Source organism: Mauremys mutica, chromosome 3 (assembly GCF_020497125.1).
Source record: "Mauremys mutica isolate MM-2020 ecotype Southern chromosome 3, ASM2049712v1, whole genome shotgun sequence".
Lineage (NCBI taxonomy): Eukaryota > Metazoa > Chordata > Testudines > Geoemydidae > Mauremys > Mauremys mutica.
This window is the reverse complement of record NC_059074.1, coordinates 69,957,429-69,985,015: the sequence shown is the minus strand read 5'-3', so window position 1 is coordinate 69,985,015 and position 27,587 is coordinate 69,957,429. Positions and strand designations below refer to the sequence as shown.

The 27,587-nt window shown below is 41.4% G+C and overlaps 1 protein-coding gene across 1 annotated transcript in view; it reads left to right on the top strand.

Annotated features, from left to right (window-relative positions):
• MDN1 (midasin AAA ATPase 1) overlaps window positions 1-27,587 on the top strand; it is a 168,088-nt gene that overhangs the window by 91,331 nt on the left and 49,170 nt on the right. The window contains exons 40-61 of the mRNA XM_045010265.1: window positions 346-534; window positions 2,002-2,091; window positions 2,217-2,477; window positions 2,611-2,881; window positions 4,266-4,425; window positions 4,691-4,807; window positions 7,026-7,234; window positions 8,532-8,677; window positions 9,638-9,840; window positions 11,421-11,635; window positions 13,149-13,262; window positions 14,524-14,656; window positions 15,503-15,612; window positions 17,041-17,174; window positions 18,313-18,473; window positions 18,885-19,005; window positions 21,791-22,001; window positions 22,210-22,441; window positions 25,008-25,134; window positions 26,160-26,330; window positions 26,681-26,895; window positions 27,001-27,388. Of these exons, the coding sequence (XP_044866200.1) occupies window positions 346-534; window positions 2,002-2,091; window positions 2,217-2,477; window positions 2,611-2,881; window positions 4,266-4,425; window positions 4,691-4,807; window positions 7,026-7,234; window positions 8,532-8,677; window positions 9,638-9,840; window positions 11,421-11,635; window positions 13,149-13,262; window positions 14,524-14,656; window positions 15,503-15,612; window positions 17,041-17,174; window positions 18,313-18,473; window positions 18,885-19,005; window positions 21,791-22,001; window positions 22,210-22,441; window positions 25,008-25,134; window positions 26,160-26,330; window positions 26,681-26,895; window positions 27,001-27,388 (3,978 nt within the window). The remainder of the gene's footprint in view (window positions 1-345; window positions 535-2,001; window positions 2,092-2,216; window positions 2,478-2,610; window positions 2,882-4,265; window positions 4,426-4,690; window positions 4,808-7,025; window positions 7,235-8,531; window positions 8,678-9,637; window positions 9,841-11,420; window positions 11,636-13,148; window positions 13,263-14,523; window positions 14,657-15,502; window positions 15,613-17,040; window positions 17,175-18,312; window positions 18,474-18,884; window positions 19,006-21,790; window positions 22,002-22,209; window positions 22,442-25,007; window positions 25,135-26,159; window positions 26,331-26,680; window positions 26,896-27,000; window positions 27,389-27,587) is intronic.

The window sequence follows — 27,587 nt, the reverse complement described above, 5'->3', positions numbered from 1 at the left end:
TAATCATATGCCTTGTGTAGAATTATTATGTGGTGGAATCTCACTGAAAGGATATTGGCAGATTGCAAAAGAAATGTGAGTTCATACAATGACTAAAGATTTTAGGGCATTAGGAGGTAAGAGACCACCTTCATTTTGGGTGGGCTGAATCTGGTGGCAAGAGACCCCAGATGGCTCCTGACAGCAACAGTGAAGTGAGCAGGGCTCCTAACTCCTATTGGCAGTGTTTTCTACGTCAGGTGAGCAGAGCCTAATGACAAAGGTCCACCTAGCTTTTAAAAATATTTTTAAGATGACTGCATATGTGAGTGGAGTAAAAAGATTTTGAACTGCTGCTTTCTCCAGATTGATCAAGAGGTTATGGCTCAAAAGAAGTGGGGACAGAAAGGAGGACCCTGGGAATTTAACCTGCGTGATCTTTTCCGCTGGTGTCAGCTGATACTTGTTGACCAGTCACCAGGATGCTATGATCCAGGCCAACATGTATTTTTGGTCTATGGTGAAAGAATGAGAACCAGAGAAGACAAAGAGAAGGTCAGCTGTACATCCTCGCTCCCTGTTCCTTGATTGTTACAACATGTTTCCAGTAATGCCTATGTAAATACAATGATATTTGACAGTTTTCATGTAGAAATTACTGTTGCACACAAAGGAAAATTTTCAGACATCCTTCGTGTACCTTTTCCTAATTTCCTTTTGAAATACCTATTGTTTCTAAAGCTATTCATGTAAGACAGTGGTTCTCAAACGTATCACACACCCCCTGCTTTGTGTCTGTAGTTGTTTATGCCCCTCACTTCTACCATACAAATACATATATGGACACCCAGCTCTGAAGGCAGCGCCACTGCCAGCAACAGCACAGAAGTAAGGGTGGCATGGTATGGCATTGTCACCCTTAATTCTCTGCTACTGACAGCAGAAAAATACTTTTACAAGGGCAAAACAATATAAAACATTTCTCAGGTCATCTATTAAATATCAGTATTTCAGCAAAAAATACCTTAAATGTTTTTATGGAATGACCTGAACTTCATGAGTGGATGGGGACCGAGAGTTGTGAGCTGGGGAAGAGAATTAGTAATGGTGTGTGGAAGGATCTAGGACAGCTGTGGGAGGGAGGGTGAGTAGTGTGATCTACATTGTTAATGTTGTAAGGTTGTTTTTTCCCCCACTGGCTTTCTGTTTCGTTTCTGCATCCTTCAAGCCCATTATCTGTAATGTGAATGTGTTGTACAGTGTCACCCCTATTTACATTTTGTCACCACCTACCACCACTCTTCTGTACTATATTCTGCCAGCTTCTTTGGATTTATTGAACCTTATGTCTTCTCCCACTCGACAGTGCCTTTCTTCATGGCACTCCCCAGGCTTGAAACAGTCTCCCTTGTTTAGTATGCCAAGCAAACTCACTTTCTTACTTTAAGTCCCCCCCTAAAACTCATTTATTTTGGTTAGCTTTACACCACTCAGATGCCTCCTGCTCTCATGCATCACCTAATACTCCTTTCATTTTCCTCATTACAGTTTAAACAAAAATAACCAAACAACCTAGACTGAAAATGTATTAAACCATAAGACTAAACTTTTGTGCCAAATAGCTGCTTAGTTATTTTTCCCTTGCATTTCATTCTTTCCCCTTTTCTTGATCTACATTGTCTCTTTCTATATGCTATGTCAGAAGCTTTACTGACTGGCTTTTTTGCCTGTACTCAGTTAAAGAAAAGAGGTACTGGTAGTATAAAATTGTGTTCCATGTTATGTGATAGGAAGCCATGATTTGCTAAGTCTGAAGGACTTGTGGAATTGTTGATGTGTGCTGCTAAACAGTTGCAGCATTTCATTGTTGGATGAAATGATCCCTTTGGAGTAAGTTGAGTAAGTTGGTAAAGTGCTTTGGGGTAGCTCACAGTGAAAATTTCTATGGAAATAAAACATAAGTCCCACATTGTAGAAATCTAGGCTTATTCATCTTTTTAACCTTTCTTTTGGCTATTTTAGATCATTTCCATATTCAAAGACATTTTTGGTCAGAATTCTAATCCATATAGGGGAACCAGACAGTTTCTCATCACTCCTTATAATGTTCAGGTAAGATAAATTAAAAACATGTGATTTTTTTTTTAATCACCCTAAACTTGAGCTCCCATTTTCCCTTCCCTTGCCTCCATCCCTCCCCATCAACATACTTGCATGTTTTTATTCATTCTTTTTAGATCGGCTACTCAGTTCTCGCTCGTGGCAGCTATATTCCTCCCCCGTGCAGACGTCTGTCTCTTTTACATCATTCCCTGCAGTCCCTTGAGTCCATAATGAAATGTGTGCATATGGGCTGGATGGTCATATTGGTGGGTCCTGCAGCTGTTGGGAAGACCAGCCTTGTTGAACTTCTGGCCCACCTGACAGGTCATCGATTAAAGGTTATGGCAATGAACAGTGCTATGGATACAACTGAACTCTTAGGTGGATTTGAACAGGTAAATGTTATTTTGGAGGGTTGGGGGTAGTTTATCCAACTATATATATAGTAGTTGTGACATTAGAGTTAAAGCACTGAATAGAATCTATGTACTGTGGCTGCCTGGATATTGTAACTGCTTAATGTTGCAGGTTGATGTCATTCGGCCATGGCAATGCCTACTAGAGAAAGTGGAGAGTGCTGTGAGGACACTAATAAGGGACAGTCTCCTTCTGACTGAAATCTGTCCAGATGATGCTGAAGTTGTGTTGCGTGCTTGGAGCAGTTTCATCCTTAACTTTAAACCCAAATCTCTGGGTGAAGGAAGTAGAAATGTCACAACTGAACTGGTGAACAAACTAGAGGGAATACTTGCACTTATCCAGCGACTAAACAACAAAATAAACTCTTACTCAAAAGCAGGTATGTACAGAGCTTATTTGAAATCAAAGCACTGAAAATTAAATATTCCAGCTACAGATGCCTCTGTGGCGAGGTATAGATCTAATGAAATGTTGAGAATGATTCCTGGTTTTTCCTTGGTTATTTCTGAAGCTACTATGAAACTCTCTGCATTTGGAACACTCAGTTCATCTTTTAGAAAGGTTCTTTATTGGTTGTTTCTTCAGATGTATTTTATTATACAAATGTACTATGGTACTGTGCAGCAGCAAAATCAGGGTCTTGTTGTACTGGATATTTTACAAATACGTAATGAGGGACACCTTATGCCTCGAAGAGCTTATAATCGGGAACCCCAGAACTTCAGTGAGGACTCCTGTGCCTGTGCGGAGTTCATGGCATGCAAAATATATGCATGTTACAAACAAATGGAGGGAAAGGGAACTGCTGGATTAAATTGACAATAGTAAATCATCTCCGTTCAACTTTATAACCAATTACAAGGCCAAATTGAGAGAGGTTTGATAGCAGTTGTATTGATATCAGCATTTTGATGTTAATAGTAGAATATTGTTGCATATAAGATTATTTTATTGCATATTCCTCTCCACAGATTTTTACCACTGTCTTTTCCAATTCCAATGGCTGAATTTCCAAAGCTAAAGGAAGTGGTTATGGATGTAGTTGGCATCCTTGTCTTGCCCCTCTGAAGAGTGGAACTTGGGGTTGTTTGTTCTTAAAGTTAATGTCTACAATATAAAGTGGACACATTTTCATCAATTTTAGGAGGAGGATGCATTTCTAATTAAATCCGGTCAACTGCCTTTTTCAGCATTTAGTAAAAATGCACCATTAGTATCTATCAACCTGGACTCCTGTGTTAGATATAGTAGACTCTAAGGGTAGGTCTATACTTACCTGCCGGGTCGACGCGTAGAGTTCGACTTCTCGGAGTTCGAACTATAGACGCGATAGTTCGAACTCCGAACGCGCTCCCGTCGACTCCGGAACTCCACCACCGCGAACGGCGGAGTCAACGGGGGAGCCGCGGACTTCGATCCCGCGGCGTCTGGACGGGTGAGTAGTTCGAACTAAGGTAGTTCGAGTTCAAGCTGAACTTGCATACCTTAGTTCGACACCCCCCCCTAGTGTAGACCAGGCCTAAGTTGCAAATCTTGCAACTGTATCCACCCTGGCAAGTCCCTGTATCCATGTAGATCTTGGGCATATGGATCCCGTTGCATAAGGGCCTAAATTGCATAGTCCTCTAATGTGGAGGAAATGTGAACTCCAGCAGTGACTCGTTTAGTTTACTCAGTAAACTACTAGCTTGTCACTCCACTGGAAATGAAGGCTGTCTCGGCCAGTAATAGAAGCAGTGATTACAAGATGTGTTCTGTTTCAGAGTTTTCGAGACTGATGGAAGAATTTCGACATTTCAGGCTGCAGCTTGTTCAGTCTGTGGATGGTAACAGTCATGGCACTTTTGAATGGGTTGATGGAATGTTGATTCAGGCGTTGCAGTCTGGGGACTGGCTTTTAATGGACAATGTCAACTTCTGCAAGTAAGAGCATCCAGTAATTTAATTTCTTCAATCAATAAACCTCTGTTTACCTCCCTAGTTCACTTGGCCCTTCAGTCTTTCATTAACTTTTTCAGCTTTAGAAAATTCTTGTCTGATAATTTTTAGTAACTAGATACTGTGTCCTTTTCCAACTGCTTTGATTATCACTTCAGCTCTTCATTTCTGAATTATTGTATTTTGATTAATGGTGGGATTGATGATGAAAGATGACTTGAAACTCATGTAAACTTTCTTTTGAATGTAGTCCATCAGTGCTGGACCGCTTGAATGCTCTACTCGAACCTGGGGGAGTCCTTACCATGAGTGAGAGAGGTGTGATAGATGGCACCACCCCTACTATTGCCCCTCATCCGAATTTCAGGTGCTCCATTTCTGTACTTCTGTGAAGTTACTTTAAATGTTTGTTGGGATTTGATTGAGAAACAAATTACACTGGTGGTGGTGATTTAAATGCTCTAAAGGCACAAAGCACCTCCAGCATTGTTACAATTAGATGGTTTTCTACTGTCCTCCAAAATCTCTTCATATCTAAATAGCCTTCTGCAGCAAAAATGTCTGGTTAGAGGGTGGGCGGTGGGAAACCTTTAGTCATATGCCACCATTTTAAAAGGGTAGAACTTGAGTTAATTTAGTAAATCTAAAATTACATATGACCACAGGAGGATTTGCCTGTGGTTTTGGTCTTTGCTGAATGGGTTTAACACCTCTTTTTGTCCAAATAGAAAGGCAGAATAGAGGCAGAGGGTGCTTTATATAATTGATCCAAATAACTTTAAAGGGAAGTTAACATAAATTTGTGTCCTAATGCTAAGGTGAACTTACATAAACTGAACTCACACTGAGTTCAATGGGAATCTGCTCAAGTAAGTTCTTTGAGTGCTGGCCCACTGTGGGTATACATGCGCCTGAAGCCAGAAGATTCTTGTTAGTAATGTCTGTTTGGTCCACACCTAAGTACTGTGTTTCTTCATGTTCTGAACCAAGGCTATAAGGGACAGTACAGACTGGCCACTTCTCCAATTCCTTCTTACTGCAGCATGGTGTGAGATGGAACACTCCAGTGTCCTCAAAACTCTTCCTTCAACTTTACTTGTAAATAGTTCAAAAGCATATCTTATTAGATAGTTTTAATATAGTTAGGGTTTGGGGAGTCTGTTTTTCCCCTTTGGGGGTTTTCCTCTCCACCCCACTGCTTCCCCTTCTTCCTGGCAGGGAAATCTCATCATCGACTTCATCCTTGCTTACAATCCTAACAGCATTAGAAATATGCGTAATTGTAGAAAAGTCCACTTTGACACCAAAGTGGGTGAGGTAATATCTTTTTTTGGACCAGCTTCTGTTGGTGAGAGAGAGAAAATTTCAAACCACACAGAGCTTGAAGGCAGCTGGTCCAATAAGATATTACCTCACCCCTCCTGTGTCTCTAGTATGTGGGACTAGGGTTGAGTCATGAGGAAACATTACATTGTATTCCATAAAGATATGGTTTCCTCATGACTCCACCCTAAATTTGTCCCCAAAGTAATCTCCAATTTGCATGTAAATCAGTACATAACCTTATGTATGTTTTCCTAAGCCTCACACTACCAAGGAGGAACAGAGACTCCATTTCAACTTCAAAGAGAAAAAAAAAGAAAAAACCCTTTAGGAATTCGCTCAGACTTTTGGTTGCCTTTGCAGAATGCCTGAGAGAGCAAGCTCATCGCAAAAACTAAGTGGATTTTGGGTTGTGTCTTTCTCTGTTATTAGTTGTCTGAGATTCCTCCACCACACCATGTGTGCTCCCACTCCGTCAGCTTCACTTCAGGGAGTACCTCTTGTTTACATATGCCAAGCAGCCACATGGAGTTCCATTCATACCTTCACTGTGCCCTGGTGCATGCCTCCTCAACTGATGCATCCTTTACCCTCTTCCTTCATGAGTCCTGTTTTGACAGTCATCCACAGTGAAATACCCATAGGGACCAGCACTCGAAGAAGAGAGGTTACCTACCTTCCATAACCAGAGTTTCTTGAGATGAGACATCCCTGTCTGTATTCTACTACCAGCCCTCCTTCCCTATGCTTTGAATCGTAGTAGAGAAGGAACTTGAGAGATGGGTGGTCTGCGCACTGCCTCTTATACCCTCAGTCTTAAATAATGATTTGAGGACTTCAGTAAAACAGACAAAGGTTATGGGTCTATTACAGGTGTGCTGCAAGGGTGGGTGAGGTTCTGTGGCCTGCAATGTGTAGGAGGTCAGACTAGATGATCATGATGGTCCTTTCTGGCCTTAAAGTCTATAAGTCTGTGTACTTCAGAATACAAAGAGAGCGCACGGGTACTGACCAATGGACGCTACTAGCAAGAATCTTCCAGTTTCAGGCATGTGGAGTGCATGCGTGTGGAATACAGATAGGGATCACGTATCTCTGAGAACTCTGGAAGGGAGGTAACCTCTCTTTCCTCAGTATTTAACCTTTTATTAGCATGATTTAACTGGTTATTGTATTTGCTGTGGCATTCTCTGCAGAGCAAACTTAGTGGTTCTAAAGTGAGTTCTTAATTATTTTATTAATCTGTTCTGCATATTTAATAGGCTTTTCCTTTCAATGGATCCTTTTCATGGGGAAATATCCAGAGCCATGAGGAACCGTGGGATTGAGATTTACATTCCTGGGGAAAGTGATGGGAATTTATTGGACAATCTGGACATGAAAGTGTTGCTGCATGGACTGGGCTTACTGGGAGATAGTGTATGTGATGCACTCATGGCTGTGCATTCAGAAACTAAAGAAACTATAGCAGGTGAGACAAGCCCTCTTAACAGTTTGGTAAATACTCCCTATCTGGGCATTATATATCTTGTGTGGCCATAGGCTTGGCACTGAATGTTAAGACTGGAGTATTTTGGTCCCTCCAATGTGCGTTATGTCCAGTTAAAGTAGAGAGGCAGATGCTTTTAGTATAATTAGGTTTTTTCTTTCATTTCTACTCTTCAAGGACTAGGTGTGAATTATAAAGCTCAAGAGAACCCAGCACACACTTATGATTTCTCTTTACATTGGTATGAATTGTGCAAGAGTCTGCAGATGGGGTGTGGGGGAGGGGTAGCTGGGAGGGAAGATGGATTGTGAATGACAATAAACTTATTCTGGTTCAAAGTTAACACAGGAGAAAAGACTTGCACAAGGCTCTTGTATCACTCAAGCCCGATGGTAAAGGCTAAAGTGGGGTGGTGGTCCTTTGTACTCCTTTAAATTTCCTTCTGCATGACCAGTATGTCATGTCTGCAACACATCTATATCCTTTGTCAGTGAAGTCTTTTATAAGAACTATAAGTATAATTTAATAAAGAATGAGTTATATTTACATTCTGTCTAGGCTGGGATTAATTCAGTTAGCATGGAAAAATTCGTCTCACTGGGTAACTCTGTGGAAAGAGATCATCCGAAAGAGAAGAACTGGGAATCTGGAAATTTGGTTTCTATTCCCAGCTCTGCCACTTGATGTTTGACCTTTGCCGAGTCACTTAAAATGACACGATCATCTTAACTTTTTAAAAATATTGTCTAGATTTTAAGTTTAGGCCTGGTATTTAAAGCAGGTGTGCTTTTGTAGTTTTACAATCACATTTTAAAGAGTCTTTTTCCATGTGGCTGCATGATAGACACATGGGAAACTTGAGTGTGACCATATAGCCGAGGCAGGGAGATTGACTGTACAGAGTGCTAGTAAATGCACTGAATAGCTAGGAAAAAATAGACATTTCTCTACTCTTTCAGATACTGTAATTTTAGGTCTGTCTTGTAACAGATATAATCATTTACAGGAAAAAGTGATTTTTTAAGTTGGTGATGCTCCGTTTAACTTTAACTTGATCTCATTTTCTCCGCTTGTAAAATGGGGATATTTGCTACCTCGCCTGGGGGTGATGCAAGGCATAATTCATTAATATTGGGTGCTCTGCTGCAAGGCACTATAGAATGATAGTGTGTGTCCCCAGCAGGTGAGCATGGTCAGAAGGGAGGATGTTGGCAAATTAAAGCATCTGGAATATTCTACAAAAATGACTGGCTGATATTAATGTTCTGTGCCTTTTCAGGTTCTGTGTTGTCATTGTCATCTTTGATTCATGCTGCTACACTAATTGTACAACAGTTGCGTCGAGGCCTTGGTTTAGCGAAGAGTTTTTACAGAGCTTGCTGGGAAGTGTATGTCCGTTCACAGCAGTCCCAGATGAACCAAAAGGTAAATATATCATTCTCCTTAAAACTGTATTGTGTTTTTTCACAAACGGACAACAATATCGAAATGCCTAGAAAGGAATGCTGCCAGGAGGAGGGTTGGTGATTCTGAAAGCAGTGCTCTGTCCTGTGAAGGGCCCTTGTATGCTGTTGGAGACCATTGTGCTCTTGGGAGTTTCAGGCCCCAATTTTGAGCTGCTCCTGTCAAGAGTCGCTGCCTGATGGAGAGCAGAGAAAAGGTAGTTTTAAACTGCTTTCACACTTCCTGGATTCTGTGGGTGCTAGGGGGTTCTTTGGCCCAGTGTAATCTGGAGTACCCCTGGGAAGACTCTGATTTAACCCATACTGCAGTGATTTCCCAAGAGGCCTTTCTGTGCCACACAATGGCTGAAGTATACAATGCACTTCAGTTTTGCCTTCCATGACGCATTCTTCCTGCCCACTGGCATTCCCCTAAAACTGGGGTTGCAGTAGAGGTCATGTGAGCATGCAGTAGGTTAGGGCATTTAATCTGAACCTGTGTGCTAGGTAATTCCCCAGCAGGGAAATCCAGCTGGTTCTAGCCTCCTTACTCCACTTCTTCAGTGTGAACCATTGTCTCTTAAGATGAGGCTTAAAGGTGAGGTCTGTTAATTTATTATGTACATTCTGTGTCTCCTCAAGCAAAAGTTAGAGGTGGTAGCTCTGGCCAAATTACAGCCTGGGGGAATTGTTCTGTCAGCCTGAAGTTCCACCTGAATATGGTGGTATTGGCTTCCTATCTTACTGTTCACTATTATGTGCTGTTAAGAGCAGCTGAGTGTCATATGTCTCAGTTGTGGTTGAAGTGCTTTGGGATCTTTTGGTATGAAATCTATAACAAAGTAAGATTATGTATATTCTTAATTAAAACCCTGCCTGAGTAGTAGTATCTGAATGCATGTTTGAATACATAATCTGAATTGCTCTATGTCTTCTGTTTTAGCTTGTGCTGGAGTTGGTAATGAAGCATGTTTCAGCTCTGACTTCCCATGAAACTTGGGGTGACTCCCTGCTAGCAATGGGATTGTGGCCAGACTCTCTACCTACAGGTCTGTTTCTAGCTGAAGACTCACTTCTTTCTACAGTCCAGAGTGACGGACAGGTCCTAGCATATTGTCTGAACAGACTGAGCCTGAAAAACAGCAGGTGGGCAAGAGACACTTTTTGGTTAAAGAATGAGCAACAAATAATACAGGTTTAACACTCTGTTACTGTTCCCACTATCAGTAAATGGTGTCACCACAATGCTCTTCTGTCAGGGATGTGTGGCTAACTTTTTACGTTTACTCTGAACCCTCAATATCTGTTTTGTTTTGTTCTGATTTATCTGGATTAAGATATTCAGAATTATAAATTTTATATAGAAATGGGCAAGGCAAGTCATCCTAGATTTTAAGTATCTTTTCATTCTCTTCCCCAGCCCTGCCCCAGTTTTCCTACAAATTAATTTAATTAAGGTCCAATAGTATACACAGTTTTTTCTGCCCTGACCTAGTGATCTACCTTACAGTTTAAGTAGTCTAATAAATACATTGAATATCCTGACACTAGGCAGGTGGGTGCCCACATTCTTACTCTGAAGTGTTAGTTGCTGGGCATAGTGGAAAAGAGAGAGCCTATAAGAAAGGGTTTGAATGAAGACTAGAAACCTCCTGTGTCAGAATGGAGGAGACCATTGCAGGTCTAAAGCATAGAGTAAATGTCAACCTTGGAGATGCACAAATAAGTCCAATCAAGAACTGTCCCAACACATTTTGGATCCAAACCCTTTGAAGTTCAAAACTGTGTGGCTAATACTTTAGGTTAGAATATACTAGCACTGCTCTGTACTCTGTGGTTTCATCCAGAAACAGAAATAACCACAAAAGGTTCTTACACTCCTTTTGAACTGGCAGAAAGAGGATTGCTTGATATTTGAGAACATTTCCTTATGAGATTTTGGTCCAGTAGCTTCAGATGAACAGTCAAATTTTGAGCTCCTTATCCAAATGGAGCTGCCAGATCTGAGTCCTGCATGTTGTGGGCAGAGGAAAGAGCTCCTCTAGTCAGTTTCATACCCAATTTTTCAAATTTTCACAACCTTGAAGCAAAACCTCAGTTAGTGTTCACTTGTATTGTAAACTCCTGGTGGCAGGGATGGTTCCTTCCTATGCAAATCTTTAGGTGCACTGAGGCACAATGTCATGTGACAAGTCAGTGGCAGAGCAAGGCATAGAAGTTCATAGTGAAATTAAATATTAATCTGAAAATCAGAAAGGAACATTGTTTTTCTCCTGTGTCCTCTTTTCCTTCTCCCCTCTGCTCTCCCCTCTCCCCTCCATCCTTACCTGTATTCTTACATGGTGGACTCTTTGGTGCAGGGACTCAGTCGTAATTTGTCCTGTAAAGCTTCATGCTTTGTCATGTGTGTGTATGAAGTAACCTTAATACTGAGTTGCTGGTAGTAGACATCTCAAACTCGGTTAAAAATGGGAAAGTGGATTTAAAAATCCAGATAAGCTTCTATTAAAAACAAAAGCTACGTGAATTTGGAAAATAGGGATATTTTCAAATAGTTACCCGCTTGGGGCAAAAATGACTGTTCGCATAAATTGTGGAGGTTATTTGGTGATACTTTACATAGTAATTATCAGTAATTTGACTTTGAGAATTGACTCATTTTGGAATTACAGAGGGTTTTTTCTAGTCTTCACGTATTTATCTTTAATTATTTTCATTCATTTCAGAACACTACCACTTACGCTGCAAGATTTGCAGAAAGTTATGCAATCCACTAATTCAGAGAGTCTCCGATTCAGTACTGTTCAGATGGATGCCTATTGGACAGATGAAATTGAAGTCCTATCTACTTCTGTTGAATTGTTCATAGAAAAGGCATCCAATCAGGATTGGTTGTTGAGAGTTAGATGGCTTAATCACTTAACCAAGAATCTACCACAAGGTATTATTCTTAATTATTATACTTACCACAGACTGATTTAATTCTCTCCATTGTTTTTCCTTCACAGCAGCAGTAAAAACTGTACAATAATGCAATTATGTTTACAGATTGCCTAGTCTTAAATAAATTAGCAGGACAGCTGGAAAAACTCTGCGAAACTGGAGTTTTCCTGAGATTGTGTGATGTGTAACCACTCAAAATAGTGAGTGTTAGATGGGAAGGAGGCATGCATTGCAGACCAAAAAGCAATAAATATTTGATAGACCAGTTTAATTATCGTAGGCTTGGAAATGCTTTTTGTAAATTAATTTGTTAGATTTGCTTAATTGAAACAGATAATTTAGAGTGTTTCTAGCAACAAGCAAGCTGTGTCACTTGCCTGCAGAAGCCACCTGAGACTGAAAATGCTAGTATATGGCCAACCCCTCCTAGATTAAAACAAATTATTCTAGAGTATTTGGATATTTAAACCTTGCAGCCTTTCACATGAATGGAACATACAACCACAGGGGAAAGCCACATAACTGTGCGTGCTTGCAAAGACTGTCACCAGTGTAATAGTTCACAATGCTGGCATTTAATTGATCATCATAATTAAAGACTTAGGCTCCTTTGAAAATCCCAGTTGAAGGGAATTAAATGCTCAATAGGATTTGGGTACCTAACTCCCTTAAGATCTTTTGAAAATCCCAGTATTCATTAATATCACATTGCAATGGATAGGATTCACACTCTCGATGCTATTTTTCTCCAGACAACAATGTGTGTATTAGAGGGTCAATCCATCCTCATCATCATATCCACTAATTATACTCCACACCCGAACATAGCCACTTTATGAACTTCATACCCTCATATCTCAATGTCTGTACTTTGACCCATCAACCTTTTACCCCCAATCGGGGATATTACAGATTATGTATTCCTTATGCCACCCGATCTTAAACCAAACTTTGCACCCTCGATAATCTGTATGTTATTCCCTGATAACCAGAAACTTTTATGCTTAAACTCTGTACTGTTCACTTTTTTTAAGATCTTAATAAAATTTTTGTAATCTGAAATTGTAACCAGAAAATATTGCAAATGTCTAGAAAATTATTTGACTGAAAGTTAGATTCTGTAGAAAACATCAGTGATAGATAATAAATAAATCCATGGGAGTTGGATACATAACTTGCAGTGACTTTTGAAAACCAGACCCTAAAAATCGTAGAAGTAAATGGAAATTCCCATGTGTCGATTTCTTGTGTTGTGACTGTCACGTACACTGCTTTATCTGTTTGACAATCAAGACTAGGCAATCTGAAGCTGATTGAGATCAGATTGCTGAAGTGCACACTGTTATGGGCCTTCTGAAAGACTGATCTGCTATCTGTAGTTAGTGTAGAAAGAGGGCAACCCTTAACTGGGCAGAGGAGATTTTGGCTGGCACATCTTGAGTGTTTTTGTTGACTAACTATGCTTTGTACCTTCAAAGCTAAACACTCCTAACTATTGTTCTCACCTACAGATTCAGTGCGCACTCAACTAGAAGCTGGTGCTGCATCGCTGAATAGTTTCTACTCCAGTCCTCACTCTGCTGCAATCAGTAATGTGATCAAGTTGCTACAGCCAAACATGACAGGTACCTTTGCTTTCTCCTCCTCCCACACGTCCCCCCAGTCATTTGTGCTTCTTGTTTTTTCTTTAAAAGAGTGAAGACTGCAGGAAGATTGTGTTCTGAATGTGTCACAGCTTTTCTGGGAAAATCTGCTTAACAAAAATAGTTATGCATTATGATTCTGAAAGTGGAACTTGCAAGTTGGGTGGATTGGTGATATGCAAAATATTGTGAAGTTCACTGGAATTAGCCTTAAATTGAAGTGTGGTTCCTTCTGAAATATTTTGAAAGTGGTTATACAGTACATGGGTGGCACCATGGAGAGTGCTACTCTTGTACCATTCTCTTGGTTGGAAGTAGGTAATGTTGAAAAACATGGTTAGTATGTTAGGGTAACAGGCCACTCCACCTTGAATGATCCTCTGTCTAGACTATGTGCTACTTACCTATGCTAAACAGTCTGCTCACCTTGTGTTTAGCTGTGATGCTCCAAGTACCTTTCCCACACCTGAAGAAGAGCTCTGTGTGGCTCGAAAGCTTGTCTCTCTCGCCAACAGAAGTTGGTCCAATAAAAGATATTCCTTCACCCACCTTGTGTCTCAGGTTAACATTTGGCATTTACAGGAATTCACGGACAAAGGAATGGATAGATTTCAAAAGAATGATAAGGAAACGGCTTTAATCTAGAGCTGTGCAGGGCGAGGCCGGGAAGTGCACCTCCTTGGGAGTATTATGCCTTAGTAAGGCATGCCTGTTGGGATGGCAGAAACTTTCTGGAGCATTGGAAATTGCTGTTATCCCTAGTTTGTAGATGGGGACTGGGGCACAGACACTAAGTGACTTGCCCACGGTCACACAGGAAGTTTGTGGTGAATTAGGGAACTGAATCTGTATCTGAAGTGCCCGCCTGGTGCCCTAACCAGTGACCACCTCACACTTATCACTGTGCTTCCACAGCCTACAGTCAAATTACTGCTGCCTTCCACATGGGTGTTCTGTGGGAAGGGGCTTTCCCGTTGTACCTTTCTTCCTCTCACATGGCTGCACTGGAGCATTAACCCATCCCCAAAATTAATAAATAGTTGAAAGAATAGCTGACCTCATGAGTCTTATTTGCATGCTGAAATTGTCCATTGCAGTTGGTGATACCCCAGTTCTGCTAGTGGTCTCTCTCATTACATTTATGGGAATCCGTAATTATTTCTTGGAGGGGTGGAGAAAGAAAAGCAATACCATTTTCATTTAGCAAAACACTATCTTTCTCTGTAACTGCTTGCCTTACCAGATGAACACGTGATGCCACTGGATCCAAGATGGAATATGCAGTTTTTGAATGTCGTTAGAAATTCAATGAACTTTGACACAGAAGTGGAACACACAGATCAGCTTTTTGTCCTTCTGATGTCTGTAGCAAACCGGTGGGTTAAGAAAAATGCAGAGTGGAAGCCTGGTGGTTTATGAAGTTTACATTGTGATTCTAGCCAACGCTGTTATGATTATTGCTAATGTTCCTCCTGAGCATTTTGCTTAAATTTTGACAGATAAGGTCTAAAACGCTAGGCTTGGGTTTTTTGGCTGTAACATTTGAAAATCTAAATCTTCAGCCCCTGCTTTTGCTCTTGGGTTACAGACAGGCTGGAGGCTGCCCCTCTGCTGATGGCATAAGGGAAGAGCACGTGGTAGTTTAGCAGCAGTTGTTCTGGAACACTGCCCCCCCCCTCCCCCCCAAAAAAAAATAGAACCAGGAGAAGAAGCAGAAAGCATGGGAGTGGTTCTGTGATGCTACTGACTTCAGACTCAAAACACCTTTTTGTAGGGAGGGAAGGAACTAGGCTGCCTTTCCCGTATTGCTCTTCATTTAAATAAAAAAGGGGGTGAATGGGCAAGTCATAAAGTAAAACTGAGTTCAGAGTAAAAAGATGGTTCTTGCCACCTGGCAAATGCTAGCTTCCCACATAATCACCTATAGTTGCATGGATTCTGCAGCATAATTGCGGAGTACCTTTTCCTTTGTGAATAGACAGAAAAATATTTTTTGTGTTCCAGGAAAAGTCTAAAAATTGAAATTTCAATTTAACATCCTTTGCAGGCCATATTTAAGCTATCTGACATGTCACTGTTCAGACCTTTGATTCTCGCTTCAGATAGTTAGTACTGAGATATCAAATCTCCTAATATGCTCCACCCTCCCCGATATGGTATAGAGGCTTTTCCGCTGGTCATGTCCGACTTCTCCTAACACCTTTATTTTGTTTTTAATTCAGGGCAATATTATTTCTTGACCGGGAAAAAAGGAGCTATACTGAGAAGAACTTGATTACTAGCAAAAAGTTGAGAACTAGTGCCTTAAGAATGTCTCTAGAGTTCCATAAAGGTAGGACTGATGATCTCATTGTTTCTTGTACTGCATAATATGTTTAATGAATAAGAAAAAAATAGTTATGTTCGATGGGATTCAGTTACAAAAGCTCAGTTACCCCAAGCATGATTTTATACTGCCCATTGTATGTATGAAAGTTTTATACATTTATGTAACGCATGCAGACCAGAGCTATAGCAAGATAAAATATTACTCTAGTAGAGTAGGTACGCCCCTCTAGTAGAGTAGAGTATGTGTGGATAATTTCCCTCTCCTAAACAAATATATATGTGTGTACAGAGAGTGACATTGCATGCCCTCATTGGTAACTGCTATAAAAAGGGTGTTTAGTGGAAATTGGAGAGGAGTAAAGCTTCTTCAGACTTTCCACTTCCTTTTGGTTTGCAACAGGAGCAATGTGCGTTTGTAGTTTAAGTGGAAAGACTTGATGACAAACACCAATCAGTGTCTTATATAGCAACTTTTTGGCACTAGTATTGTTGATATTAAGTTGATATTTAAATTGTTTTATTAAATACAGCATCATGTTGTAAAATTGGGTTAGTAAAGATTGGCATTTACTCTGCCTGCTGGATTTTTAATCATGTATTCTGTATTTTTGCTGAGCCAACTGCATTGAGCAGGTTTAATTTTGTTTGTGCTTTTCCAGAGAATGCATGGGCAAAAACTGACTAAATATCAAAACTTACATTTGTTCTGTGATCTAAAGACCATTGTCCTTCTGGATCACTGAGAAACTGCAATAAGTTGACTTGATGGCCAGATGAGAAGTAGAATGACAAATGAAAAGAGAGGAGGGTCTGTGTAGCTAATCTGCTAGGTCTTACCTTTTTGATCTGTGATGCTTTCACTTCCACAATTGACAATTTATTTCTTGTCATGGTATCATTGATTATATATGAAGAATTCCTTTTTCTGAACTTTCCCAGTGTAACATACACACAAACTGTTCACTGCTGGTGGCACATGATCTCACTGGCCATATTTAGCTCCCCGAGCAGAGAAGAAATTAAACTGCATGTAATAAAGGGAAAGAGAGGGGATCTGTGGCTAGTGGATTTTTTTATATCAGGAAAAACTTAGTTTCAGTCCTGCAATTTTATCAGTTTACAGTTTGAATTCCACCTCAGAAGAAAGTCGGTCACAACATGACTTTCACTTCACAATTGCCTTTAGTTGACTGACCAGTGTTGCCTCCATATTTGCAGTATTCCCTATCCTACCTACTTAGAAGTAAAAGGGAATGCTGCAGATACTGAGGAAATATGTAGTTACGCAAGTAAAAACTGAAGTTTTCAAGCAGCGATGGCAGTAACCGGGAGATATGGTGGCCAGAGATTAACTCTTCTCTGTTACTTTGTGTAGATGGAATATTATATCTTTTACCCCCTTTTTTTTTTTTGTTCTAATCTTTAAATCAAGATCCAGGAAGTTATAACTCTCTTCCACATGCTATTGTGGCCAATCTTGCCGCTTTCTTTGAACTTTGGGATGCCTTTATGTTGCACTGGGTGAAGTCTTCTCAAGTGACCTTAACAGATGACAGTGTGCATGAGGTGAGTCGAGTTTTTAAATTGCTCTTACTACAGTTATTTAGGATCCAGAATTCTGTAGGAGCTTCTCCATTTTTAGTCCCATGGACTCTGACATAAACGGCAGGGTTGTGGTTAGAATGTTGAATGTGATGATTTATATGGTGTCAGGTATAAGGGGTTAAGCTGATCTGCAAATTTATAGTAAACTGTTGTGTCCATTATCCACCACTCTTTATTCTAAAACAGTGGTTTTCAACCTTTTTTCATTTGCGGACCCCTAAAAATTTTCAAATGGATGTGCAGACACCTTTGGAATTCGTAAGCATAGTCTGCGGCCTCCTAGGGATCTGCATACCACAGGTTAAACACCACTGTTCTAAGATAACGTGTAGGTTTTCAACATACTTTCATTACTTCCTTTTATATCAACTCTTCCCTTCACCTCAAACAATTCAAAATGCTTTTGTTAAAATTTCCCACCACATAGATCATGCCACTCGTCAAATCCCTTCACTGGCTTCTTCTCGCTTTCTACATCAAGTTCAGTTTTCTCATCCTCTCATACCTGAACAAGTCTATTTCTTCTTACATCTCTGCTCTCATTTCTACTTACTTAACACCCCCAAACTCCCTTTTAACATAGTCTTTTAACATAGCCTTTGTGTCTTTCACTCTCTCTTGCCCTCTCCTTTTTCCATGCCACTTTGTATACTTGGAATTCCTTCTCCCATAATGTACCAGTTTCCCCCTCCATCTAGATTCTGTTTTAAAGCCTCTTGCAACAAAGCCTTTTAAAGGTAATCTCCAGCAATAACTTTGTTGCTTTAAAGCTATACCTTCTTCATCTGGTGTGTTGTCTGAATTGTATTGTCCATATCTAATTTAGATTGTAAAATCCTTGAAGGAGGTCCATCTTGCTTTGTGCTCTGTTTCATACACTGATGGGGATCAGTTAACAATGGAGTCTACAGTTGCTAATATTTTTAGAACACGTAGGTAAGCCAGTGGAGGACAGATCTCTTGATTTAAAACATAATATTGTCTAATTATGAGAGCAGCAGAGTTAGGAACATCAGTGCCCCAACTACAATGCAAGATATACTGTAATATGCCAGGCTTCAGAGATGGGAAGGCTATAACATTCCTGATTTGCCTATAGATCTTCTACTGCTTGCTATGGCGTGACCGGTTTTGGGCAGCATCTGACACTCTGACGGTGGATTCTCCAGGCTTGGCACTCCTATCGCTTCACTGGCACTGGGTTATGAAGCATTTAATCAACAGAATTCCCCAGATGCTAACTGGACATGAGCAGCAGAAGTAGGTTGTTTAGCTCACACATAATGCAACTATTTGGAAGGGTGCCCCCTCCTCTCCCCCAGGGCCCCTTTGCTACGTATGTGGCCATATTAAACAGTTAGTTTAGCATTCTTTTTAAAATACACCAGCCAAAACTGATAAGATTCATTTACTCTGTAAGCACAGGTATTGATGTTTGTTATGTTCCACTCTCACTGCAAGCACAAGTGTATTAGCTGAATGAGCTTGTTTTAGAACTTCTGATGTTTCTTAGCATTGGCCCCATCCTCAGTGAAGATGTGCCTATATGTAATTTTCTCCAGCACACTTTTTTCTCCTATACTCCACCAAAAAATGGAAGTTTCTTGTTGCATGTCCTTTTGCCTTTACCCTCTTGAACTTTTTGAAAACTTATTTTCTTTCTGCTTGAAGGGTTTCCAAGGAAATTCAGTCTGTTTCACAGCAGATTCAGAGCTGTTTGGCCAGTCCTGCTGGTATTTCTATTGGTGTAAAGAAACTGCAGAAGTCTCTTGGGAGACCTCTTCCTTTCAAGGTACATTATTCCATTTGTAACAGAATGTTTTGGACAACTATAGCACCTTGCTTTCAAGGATGTCGAAGTACATCACAAACATTCCTTAAGGCTCGCAGCAAATCTCTTTAGGGGTCTTGTACTATTATACTCATTTCCCACGCCAATAAATAGGCACGCTGATTTCCCTGGATTCATAAGAATGACTAATGCTAATTTTAACATTTTTTTTAATACAAATTTCTTTCTGAAATATATCAGCTGTCTAAATTAGTAACAACATTGTTGATGGGTTGTCCAGAGAAGCAGTTCTTCAGCAAACAGCTTAGGGTGTTGCATGAGTATGGAGATATTTCTGCTGTAAAGTAGTCCTGGATATTTGTGAATTTCAGACTAGGCAGAACAACACCCCCAGTGTGAACTGCATCGTGCCTTTTCAAACCAAACCATTGTTGGTAGATTTTAGTGTTCGGCCTAGTTGACAGTTTTACCTCCAGGCCTTCTATAAAAGGATAAACTGCTGAAAGAATTAACTTAAAAAGTAAACCTAAATCCCCTTTTCAGAAGTGATATAGGCACTTAGAAGCTTAACTTTACTGAAAGTCAGTAGGTCTTAGCTTTCGAAAGGCAAGAAGGTATTTAGGCACGAAGGCATGTAAAGATTCAAGTAGGTGCTTGGTGGAATTTTCAGAAGTACCTAGTGTGTCTAACTCGCATTGATTTCAATCCTGGTAGTCATCTATCTATATCTTTAGGTTTACAATCTGGCCCTTGGGCCCAGATTTTTAAAGGTAGTTAGGCACTGCTGTGCTCCTCTGTGCCACGTGTAACTGATTTAGGCACCTAAATTCCTTTTGAAAATGAGACTTAGGCTTCCAAATAAGTTATACATTACAACGTAATGCCTAAATACTTCTAAAAATTTGGGCCTTGGGGCCAACATCATGTTTGAAAGCGGGATTTGAAAGTCGGGTACTTTAAAAAAAAAAAAAAAATTTAAAAATTTACCCCTGGTTCCTACTTGGCTGCCTTCATTCAATCTAACTTCTGCCTCACCCTCACTTCCCTTGAATGGGTCATATACCCAAACTATTCACACTGATAGTACTCAATGATCAGGATTCCTGCAGTGGCTGTCAATCTTTTTTGGTTCAGGCCTTGTAAACTTTGATGGTCTGTTGCGACCCTGTAAATATCTTTAGTACAAAAAACATGGTTTACCAAATATTTCTTAATCACAATACATAATATACACAGTAATGTAATAAGAAGTAAATAAGTATTAAATAAATAGTCTCTGTATACCAGACTAGTGGCTTCTGCTGCACCTATCCTCTGGGGCTGGCTGGGCTTGGCTCCCCGCTGCGGGTGTTGTGACTTCCAGGATCATAGCACTGCTCAGGTTGGCTCAGCCCTTGTGATGGGGGCTGGGCCAAATTTGTGAAAGTGACATTGCAACTTGACGTATAGGATTGCAGCACCACCGCGCAAATTTGGGCTGTCTGGCCCCTTGTCAGAATGATGAAGAGGCGACTGGGCCAATCCTGAGCAGCACTGGGATCCCATGCACCAGATTATAGTGCCTGGAGCAGAAAGCTGAGCCCAGCCAGCCCCAGGGGACTGGAGCTGCAGAAGCTGACCCTGTGCAGGGCCGTCCCTAACCATTTGGGTGCCCTACGCAGCCCCCCGGCTTCCCTCCCCACCCCCACCCCTCCTGGGTCTAGGAGGCAGGAGCTGTGGGGGGCCACTTTTGGGGGCCCCACAGGCCCAGAGTGGCCTGGGGGATTAATGGGGGGCTGGGAGCAGCCTGGTCCGCTTCCCTCGCCCCGACCCCAGCCGTGTCACTTGGTGGAGGGAGCTTGGGGGAAGGGATCCTCCCCCCCCACCCCACCCCCACTACTCATCAGCAGCGGCAGGAAGTGGAGCAGCCCAGCCCCAGCCCGCACTACTCCACCAGCTCCCAACCGTGGTTCTCCGCTTCCTGCCGCCGGTGAGAGCCTTTCCCGCCCTGCCCTCTTTCCCCCTCACTGAGCCTCCTTTGACACTTTCTGGCAACCCAATTTAAGAAACCCTGATTTAGAGAGCTGCCGTTTAAAATTGCCTTCTGCACTGTTCCCCACCTCGCTTCTTTAGAGAGAGATGGCAGCACTAACCACTGAACAGGTGATGCTACCTCTTCAGTTGTTAGATTACGAGGCATATTCTGCATTCGATTGACTAGTATTCAATTGCTTGGGGAAGGAGAGTCCATCCTTCCAAACTTCCATAAGCAGCTAATGCATTATTGGAATGAGCTAATATGAAAAGCACCATGGTACATTTTCAAAGCAGGGTGTAGAAAGACTTAACAGTATAAACTAGTTAGTGTCAATGCAGCATAGATGGTTCCAGGCATGTCTTTGTAAACACACTGTCATACAATTGTTAACACGTAGTACATGCCTGATGATCAGCGAGAGATGAACGTGTTAATTTTCACAACATTTTAATAATTGTATTTATCTTTTCCAATTTACACAAACCGAATCTTAAATACTAATCCATTGGCCAGTTACCTCAACATACCCATCTTTGTAATGTTGGATTGAAAACATAAGGGAGATGAAGCATTAAGAATTGGTGTTACGTTGTGCATAAAGTTGCACACTATTTGCATGTGTAAGCACTCTGATTTAGAAAGCATGAGCACAATGTTAGTGGGCCATTGAGCGTGTTCATTATGTCATTATAACCTTTGAAACAAAACTATTGATTGTTTAAATATCTTTTCTTGGGTTTTTTATTTTGTTTTTTTTTACATTTGCAGGATAAACTGGTGGTGGAGTCTGTTGCTCAGTTGAAAGAACTCTGCAAAGCACTCAACATCCTGGAGATGAGATCTGCCTTTGGAGAAAGCAGATGGCAGGACGAAATCTGTTGTCTGAAAACTGCTGCCACTGGATGGGAAATAAAGAAAGCACTGCTGCGGGCCAAGGGTCTGGTTCTCAGAGCTAATCATTTAGAAGATGTTAATCCAGGTAAATAATTTGCCTTATATGTGACAGTCAAGTACAGTCAGAAGCACAGTGTCAGAACATCTATCTTATGTTTATTTCATCCAGAAATTTTTCTTTCTCATTTGTATCTGTGAGAATGAGCAGTTCCCTTCAGATTTGCTGCTTGGACTGTTAATTGATAAATATGTGTTTATGTGCATTCATGTGCTTTTTATCCCCCATTTTATAGGTGAATTAAGGACGTTTGTGAATTTACAGTGTTCATACCTGAAAGCAGGAGGAGTTAAGCTTGGGCATCGAGAAGAGATTCATACTGAAGACACTGTCTCCAGTCAGTTAGACTCTGCTTCATTAATCCAGCTCTGTAGTAGGATTCAGCTGTGGCCTGCAATGGAGTATTTGGCAGTGCTCTGGCAGTACAAACTGACAGCAGATTGTGTAACTAAGGCTTGTCTAAGAAGGTGAGGGAAGTGCAAGGTTTTTTTTTAATTAAATTTAGAATCTGTTGTGCAAAGTTATGAGGATCAGTGCGCTACTTATCTTTGCTTACAAATCAACATATATCATTCTTATCTATTCGCAAAACCACATTTCTTGGGACCAGGGCCGGTGCAAGGAAGTTTCGCACCCTAGGCGAAACTTCCACCTTGCGCCCCTCTCCCCCCCTGCCCTGAGCCGCCAGCCCCCCTCCCGGGGAGCCGTGCAGCACCTCCCCACCCCAGCTCACCTCTGCTCCGCGTCCTCCCCGAGCACGCCGCCCCCACTCTAATTCTCCTCCCCTCCCAGGCTTGCGGTGCCAAACAGCTGATTGGCGCTGCAAGCCTGGGAGGTGGGAAAAGTGGAGCAGCAACCGCGCGCTCAGGGAGAAACAGCTGTAAAAAAAAATAAAAAATAAAAAATTGGGGGCACTGCTTTTTGGCGCCCCCAAATCTTGGCGCCCTAGGTAACCGCCTAGTTCGCCTTAATGGTAGCATCGGCCCTGCTTGGGACATAAAGCCAAAGTGAAATGTCTAAGGAATTGTTTAAACTTGAGTATTTTCTAGCTTTCGTCCCATCAGCTCTTGGGCAGACATGGGATTTTTATTGAAGTGATTATACTAAGGCTACGGCTACATTATCATCTGGGGCGGGCCGGGGGGGGTGATTCTCTGCTCCGGTGCACATATTCATGCTCACTGTCATTGAGCTAGCACCAGTATAAATAGCAGCATAGCTGTGGTAGCACTGGTAGCAGCAACAGAGGCATGGCTGAGCAGTGCCAAGTACATACCCACTAGTTTCAGGCAGGTTTGTACTAGGCACGGTTCAGCTGTGCCTCCGCTACAGCTACACTGCTATTTATTTTTGCACTAGCTTGATGAGAGCTGGCGAAAGTATGTGTTTGCGAGCAGGGGAATCACCCACTCAGTTGCAATGTAGGCATAGCATAACTCTGCTATTCAAGCCACCTGGAATAATATATTTAGACTATAAAAAGAAATATCTTTATTAACAGTAGAATGGATTGTGATAGCACCATAGCACTATGGTTTTATACAGAGTCTTACTAGGAAGTAATTTTTTTTTCTAAGCCTGTTTATTAGTCCTTTAATTCTCAATCCTCCGTCAAGCCTTCATGGTCGTATTCTTGAGCTCCTGCAAAAAGTTCAATAAGAGCTTGAGAAGCAAGAGATCTACACACCACAATGAGCATCATCGAAAGGGACATATCTACAAGTGCAATTTGTGCAAACAGAATATAGGAAACAAAAGAAGTAAAATGTACACACACAGTTGGCCGTTTGAATTAAATTACCATTTATACTTGATCATAAGTCGGTTTGTTTATAAGCTGACCCCCCTCCCCCTCCAAGATGGATAAGTAAAAATGGAAAATTTTTATAACCTGTTCATAAGCTGACCCTATAATTCGGGGGTCAGCAAACTTTGGCTCCTGGGCCATCAGGATAAGCCGCTGGTGGACCGAGATGGTTTGTTTACCTCGAGGGTCCACAGGCACAGATGTAAACCTAAGTAAACAAAGTGTCCCGGCGTGCCAGCTGCTTACCCTGATGGGCCGGGACAGCAACTGGTGGGGAAATGTTTTTTTTTGTGGGGGGGGGGCGAAGCTGGGAGTCAGGAGAGTAACCCCTGTGACCACCTTCCACATGACCTCACCCCTAGCCTGGGACCCCCACACTATCCCCATCCCATCCCTTCCCACCTTATCTGGGGAGGGCCAGGGATGGATGTCACTGGCCTGACTGGAGCTGGTCCGGCCGACCGGGCTGCGTGGCCGCAGCGGGTTCCAGCGGGCTGGGCTGGGCGACCACAGCCTGCTCTGGGGGGCGGGGCTGAGTGGCACGGCTGCAGCCTGCCAGCCCCAGAGCTGCAGTTGCTTCGGAGGCTGCTCGAGGCTGCGGGGAGAGCAGCGTGGCCAGAAGCGGAGAGACTCTGGCCCCGCCTCTTCCCTTCTGGCTCTGCTGGCTGTGCTGCCTTTCCTTGCTCCCTCTGTTGGGGGGGAGGGGCTGTGTCCCACCTCTCCCTCTCTATGCCTGTTCATAAGCCGACTTCCTTCTCTGGTGCTACCCTTTTTTTACTAAAAAAATTCAGCTTATGAACGAGTATATACGGTAAATATTTTCATTGTTTCAAGTGGCTAAATATAGGTGTGTTTTATGACTAATTACCAGTTCTTAGAAGAAAGCAACTCTGCATTATTGCATTGCCGAGAAAATGAGGTTTATAGAGTAGCTTCCCTAATGGAGCTTTAAAAAAAATCTGGTGCACTCAATACAGTGTCAGGATTTCAGTGAAGGTCATGTTTTTATAAAAGAACAGTAAAATGAGATGGGTGAAATTGCCTCTAAATGACTTGTTTATGGTCTCATTGAAAAAAGTGTCACATAATTGATTTTGAACCCAGGAATATCCTGTTTCACACCTCTTTGCTACAGTCAAGACATTACTTTTTCTCATTCAGTTGTGCATTCAAGTTGCATACTATGTAGCATAGTTTTTTGTTGATAGTTTTTTCTTCAGCTACAGGGAGAACAGCAATCAACAGGTGCGCATGTGTTCGGAGCTAAGTCAGTATGTAGCTTTTTGCCTTAAACTGACGCCAGCTGCCTCTCAACATCTGTATGGACTGTGGCACTTGTTACATCACAATAAGGTAAGAACAAGTTTTAGTTTAATTTAGGCTTGCAGAAGTTTGTGTTCAAACTTCCATGAATGAGTGTTAGTATTTGTAACATACTAGTATGCTTTCTGTGTCTAGTTCACAGGTTTACACATTTTATTACTTGGGAGAAATGGTAGGCCAAATAAAAGTTGTGAGCACAAAAGCAATATAATGGCAGACCTATAAAGCAATCTCAGGTCTAGCATTAAAATCTGTACATCTGTATGATACTGTTCCCATTAAATGGTACGATACACCGTTCAAGGAAACCAATCAACCAGTTGACTTATTGTAGCCCACTTAAATTAAGACAATATGTAATGGTTTTGCTTTGTAGATAGATCAATCTAAAATTCTTGTCTTCCTTTCTATGACTAATGTGTATATATATAATATAAAACATTTTTTGCCAAATCCTGCAGTCTGGAATAACATTGTGTGGCCTACTTTTGTGTGTCATATTGCCTACTTAGTAAGTAAATAGATTATAGCACTTCTGGCCGGTTAGAATTTAACAGTGACATGAGCATGTAGCTCCCATGGGCTTCAATACACCAGCAAGTTCTCAACAAGTACTTTTGGCCAGATTGTCAGAGGGCTTTATCTGTTCTCTGGGCTTGTAGAACTCTGCGCACCGTTGTGCAAAGTTGCACAGTCACAGAACAGAGGTTATGTTTGGAAAACTTGGCCTGTGAAGTTATACCTCACAACAGTGTGTGTGTGTGTGTGTGTGCGCGTGCGCGCATCCATGCAGGGAAGGGAGAGAATGGAAGCTGCTGCTAGGCACAGACACCTGGTGGGAAGCTATTGTGTAGGAGTATAGGTTTTTTTCAGAGGCGATGTAAAGCATACTCTGTGATGCTAAAGAAGACTAAAGGTGATAATATCTCCATCAGAAAAGAATTTCACACACACATTCTATTCAGTGTTTTTTCTCGTTTCAAGCATAATAATTTTCTTTCAGTGCCAGTAAATTATTTTAGGAGACTTGAGTTTTTTTTCTCTCTCACTTTTAGGTATCCCATGAAGAAATGTCTCTTCTGTGGTCAGAACTGGTCAGTAGCATGTTAGAGTTCTTCTGGCACAGTACTGTAACCACAGATCCGGAGTACTGGTTAACCTGGAAGCCGCTACCTGGTGCAGAGGAAAAGAAAATGCCTAAATCTCCTATGTACCGTTTTATGAAGGTTTGTGTTTTGTGACATAATTGGATAGCTAGACTAAGATAAAATGTCTATTTTAAAAATAGTTTTGCTAAGAAGTTTTAGAAATAAACATGTTTTAAAACTCTAGTATAGACTTGTCTTGTTCCACTCCCAACATTTGTTAGCTGGTAGAGGTGTACGTGAGCATCTGCTGTGTGTGTGAGAAAATCTGGAGATGCTCCACCATTTTATTTTTTTCTAATAGTTTTGCTGAAGTGAGCAATTATCTTGTAGTTTTGGTAAAAAACCTTTCATAAAGCTTACCTTTGTGTAACTTAAAATAAGTGAGGAAATGCTATTAACACTACATATCTCTTAATCTTTTAATTTAGGGCCCAGGTATTTTGAACCGAGCAGTTTTCTCAAAGTGCCTCTTTGAAATTCTAACTAGCAGCAGCAAGACAAGCCAGTGGGATGCAAGTGGCCTTCCTGTTCTGTCGTCATCTCATGTGATACTGGGAGAGTGGGTGGAGAGAGCACAACAGCTTCAAGAAGTCAACACAGTTTTGTGGACCAACATGTCTGTTTCTTCCTTGGCAGAATTTAGGTACTATTGAGGTCTTTCCTCTACACATCTTTTACCTAAACCAGCAATATTACAGAACCTTGTACTCACCAGGATGCCAATATCTTTTTATTCTTACTCCTTCAGGTGTACAGATTCCAGAATCCAGCATGTAATGTTATGTCGACAGCTCTTGGCTCTGATGGATCTGGTTCCAGTAGACCTGCAAGAGGAATATTCACAGTGCTGTGATAAACTCTCCTCCAAGGACCCTGTGGCTTTTCAGTACATTCTCAAAGTACTTAAGGATGTTGCTGGTCAGGAGATATTGCCAAAAGAAGTCCTCTGTCTCTTGCTGACCTGCTTGCAACAGTTCTTTGGGGAAGGAGAAGGAATTCAGGACCTATCAGAGACAGCTCGGCGAGGTAGCCTCTGGGTGAATATGGGTTTGGTGCAGATCCAGGTTTGGCTTCCACAGACTAGGTTTGATCCTGCAGTGAAAAGAGAATACAAACTCAAGTATGCCAAGGAGGAGGTGAGTGTGGTGTTTCTATCCCTTTTTTAGAGCCCACTCCTACTTTGGAATACATAGCATTTGTGGCTGAAATTAATTTTAATTATACACAGGTGAATGCTGCAAAAGCATGAGCTCCATATTATAGTATCATTATTAGATTATTCAGTCATGTTTTCTTAAATCTCCTGGAAGGTGTCCTTTGTGTGCTACCTAAAAG